Source organism: Triticum dicoccoides, chromosome 7A, assembly GCF_002162155.2.
Source record: "Triticum dicoccoides isolate Atlit2015 ecotype Zavitan chromosome 7A, WEW_v2.0, whole genome shotgun sequence".
In the NCBI taxonomy this organism is placed as follows: domain Eukaryota; kingdom Viridiplantae; phylum Streptophyta; class Magnoliopsida; order Poales; family Poaceae; genus Triticum; species Triticum dicoccoides.
Genome location: NC_041392.1, coordinates 653,540,433 through 653,543,161, shown reverse-complemented (window position 1 = coordinate 653,543,161; position 2,729 = coordinate 653,540,433). Strand labels below are relative to the sequence as shown.

Here is a 2,729-nt window from a genome sequence, read left to right as displayed (position 1 = left end):
CAATAAAGGCGGCGCCCTCGCATTTGCAAGGACCGCCGTGCTAGGTAAGCATGAAAATAACAATTTACTGTTGAAATAAACAATAATGATATCTCCCACAACACATTAATATTACACAAGATAGTACAATTTACCAATGGGGAAAATAGTCAATAGGGGTATGTCCCACAACACATCAACATTAAATAGAAAAAAAACATACATCCATGAGGACACAATATCCTCGACTTACAATGTTATAAAAAGAATGTAATACAATGCCAATTTGAATATTCTAAATAAAATAGTACCGATCGACTCGACAGACAAACAAACATACTCGTGGGAACACATACTTAGAACTGTGCTTGGATCCAATCCACCGTGTTCTTCTCCACCTGGAAGGCCTTGGTAGTAATACCAACCGGGATGGAAGGCTCTGCTCCAAACACCGCGTTGGCTACTGTGATCACTCCAGGGTTCTGGCTGCTCAACGCCGCAAGAACCACTGCATGGGTCGTGCCATTATTGTACTGGTAATGGACGAGGCCCTTAGGGAACACGAATATATCTCCCTTGTTGAGAACCTTCTCAAAGTGTTTGTTCTCGGGGTTCGAAGTCACGAAACCGACGTGCAGGCAGCCCTCTAGCACGGTCAGGATCTCGGTGGAACGCGGGTGGGTGTGGGGAGGGTTAAGGCCAAACGGGGCGTAGTCGATGCGGACGAGGGAGACACCCATGGTATTCAGCCCGCCGATCTGCGCTACATTGACGGCGGTCACCGAGGAGCCCTGCTTGTTGGTCGTATTGCCGGCCACGTGGAGGCCGGAGAAGTAGAAGTCCTCGACGACGACCTCTTTGGCGGCCTTGCAAGCCAGTCCGTTGACACGTACTGTGTGGGTAGATGCATTCGTATAAGATAACCGAGATGGGTGGTTGCTCAACTAAATATAGCAGTATGCGTATTGTACCTGCAGACGTCTTGTCGGCGACGCAGAAGTCCTGGAGAAGGCTGGGGTCGGAGGCGGTGGCGCCATGCGAGCACGCAAGGGCCAGGAGAGCTCCTGCAAGGAGCAACACTCGAATGGCCATGTCTCTTTTTCTTCACCTCGCTAGAGTAAATTAGCAAGCAGTCGAGCTTTGGAATTGGTTGCTATGCTGCTTGGATTGGGCGATGTTGAAGGAGTGAAGAAGGCTAGTATTTATAGGGAGATCTTGCCATGCATATATGTATGTCTAGATATACATGGTTGGGTGTAGGAACAAGTCTTTGTGATGTGGGCAGCCTGCAGAGCGCGTGTTTATATCTGGACAGCCTGCTACGCATGTGTGTATGTATAATATGCATGGGACGGCAGGATCGACTTAATATATCGCATATATGATTACATCACATCAATCTATGCTTGAACAAGTCACATGTACATATCTACATCGATTGACCAAGAATCCAAGAGAACATGCGATCCTTCTACGGCAAGAATCTAAAGGGAACGGTATGTAATTGCATCTAGGTTTTATGTTCTTTTAAAATACATTGATGCTAGGTTGCCGCTGCTACTAATTCAGTTAATCCAGAACTTGTTTCAAAATCCACACAGAGTTGTTTGATCTATATTTGCTATTGTTGCATGTTCCCTGTGAATGGTCATAGTAATGAAATGTGAAATCAAAACATTACTCGTTGTGAATGTGAAATTGATATGATGTTCATTCCATTCAGTGGCTGCCTGATCCTGCTGTGAACACCGCCGTGACAACAACTAGCGGGGCTCGTTGGCACTGGCTGGCTAAAACGACGCCAGGCTCGTTAGTGGCGTCCGCTACAATGACAATGAGGCTATGCTGGCTATGTCATGGACATCCCATACACACATGGATGGCGGCGACCCGGTGGGTGCAGGCTTTCCTGGCCCATCGGGATTCATTGCGGGTTCTAGTAAACCTTAGCAGTGGCGGGCACAAAATTATGCCCGCCATTGGCAACCTAAATAGGGGCCCAAAATATTGTCCACCATTGGTATTTAGAATACCAAGTGGTGGGCGGTACTCCATGCCCGCTACTGTTAACCTAAATACCAATGACGGGCTCGACGCCTGCCACTGGTAGCTATTTTGTGCCGCTAGTACTACTAAGCACTTCTACAGTAGCATGAGCATCTTTAGTTACAACTTGTCCATCGTCATCAGGTTGTAATGATATATGTGCATGCACAGGCTGATTAAAGTTGCTTAGCTAGTGTTCAGTGAATGAGCACAAACTCTGTGTTATATACATCTCCACGAGACTCTAAATAAGGTACACAAGGGAGAGACCATGAAGAACAATCTTTTGGAAAAATATCGACTTCAGTATCTACTTGGTAGAAGAACATGTAGAAGATGAAGATTGACTGCCAAAAGCTCATTCTTGGTTAGAGGAGATCACTAGTAGAAAAAGGACCTAATGTGAGACATATTAGTCCCGGTTTGATTTTGACCCGGTACTAATGGTACCATTAATACCGGTTCGAACGGCTATGCATTAATGTCGATTCGTGTTGAACCTTTAGTACCGGTTCGTGGCACGAACCGGTACTAAAGGGGTGGTGGCAGGCTGGCGTTAGGCTGGGGCCCCACGATCACCTTTAGTACTGGTTCATGGCACAAACTGGTACTAAAGGGCTAACCTTTAGTACCGGTTCGTGCCATGAACCGGGACTAAAGGGGTCTGACCTATAGTCCCGGTTGGAGACACAAACCGGGACTAT

The 2,729-nt window shown here is 46.8% G+C and overlaps 1 protein-coding gene across 1 annotated transcript; it reads right to left on the bottom strand.

The window, feature by feature from the left end:
* Positions 1-335: 335 nt before the first annotated feature.
* On the bottom strand, positions 336-1,071 carry LOC119327957 (putative germin-like protein 2-2). Its single transcript, XM_037601012.1, has 2 exons — positions 951-1,071; positions 336-871 (listed from the first exon to the last, which is right to left on the bottom strand). The coding sequence occupies exons 1-2, from the start codon at positions 1,069-1,071 to the stop codon at positions 336-338; spliced, it is 657 nt and encodes a 218-aa protein (XP_037456909.1).
* Positions 1,072-2,729: the final 1,658 nt, after the last annotated feature.

What these genes read in the sequence shown, in the direction of transcription:
- LOC119327957 (XM_037601012.1), bottom strand. Translation starts at nt 1,071, where the DNA reads ATGGCCATTCGAGTGTTGCTCCTTGCAGGAGCTCTCCTGGCCCTTGCG. An exon ending in CGCCGACAAGACGTCTGCAG is followed by an intron (nt 872 to 950) that starts GTACAATACGCA and finishes CTACCCACACAG; the next exon opens with TACGTGTCAACGGACTGGCT.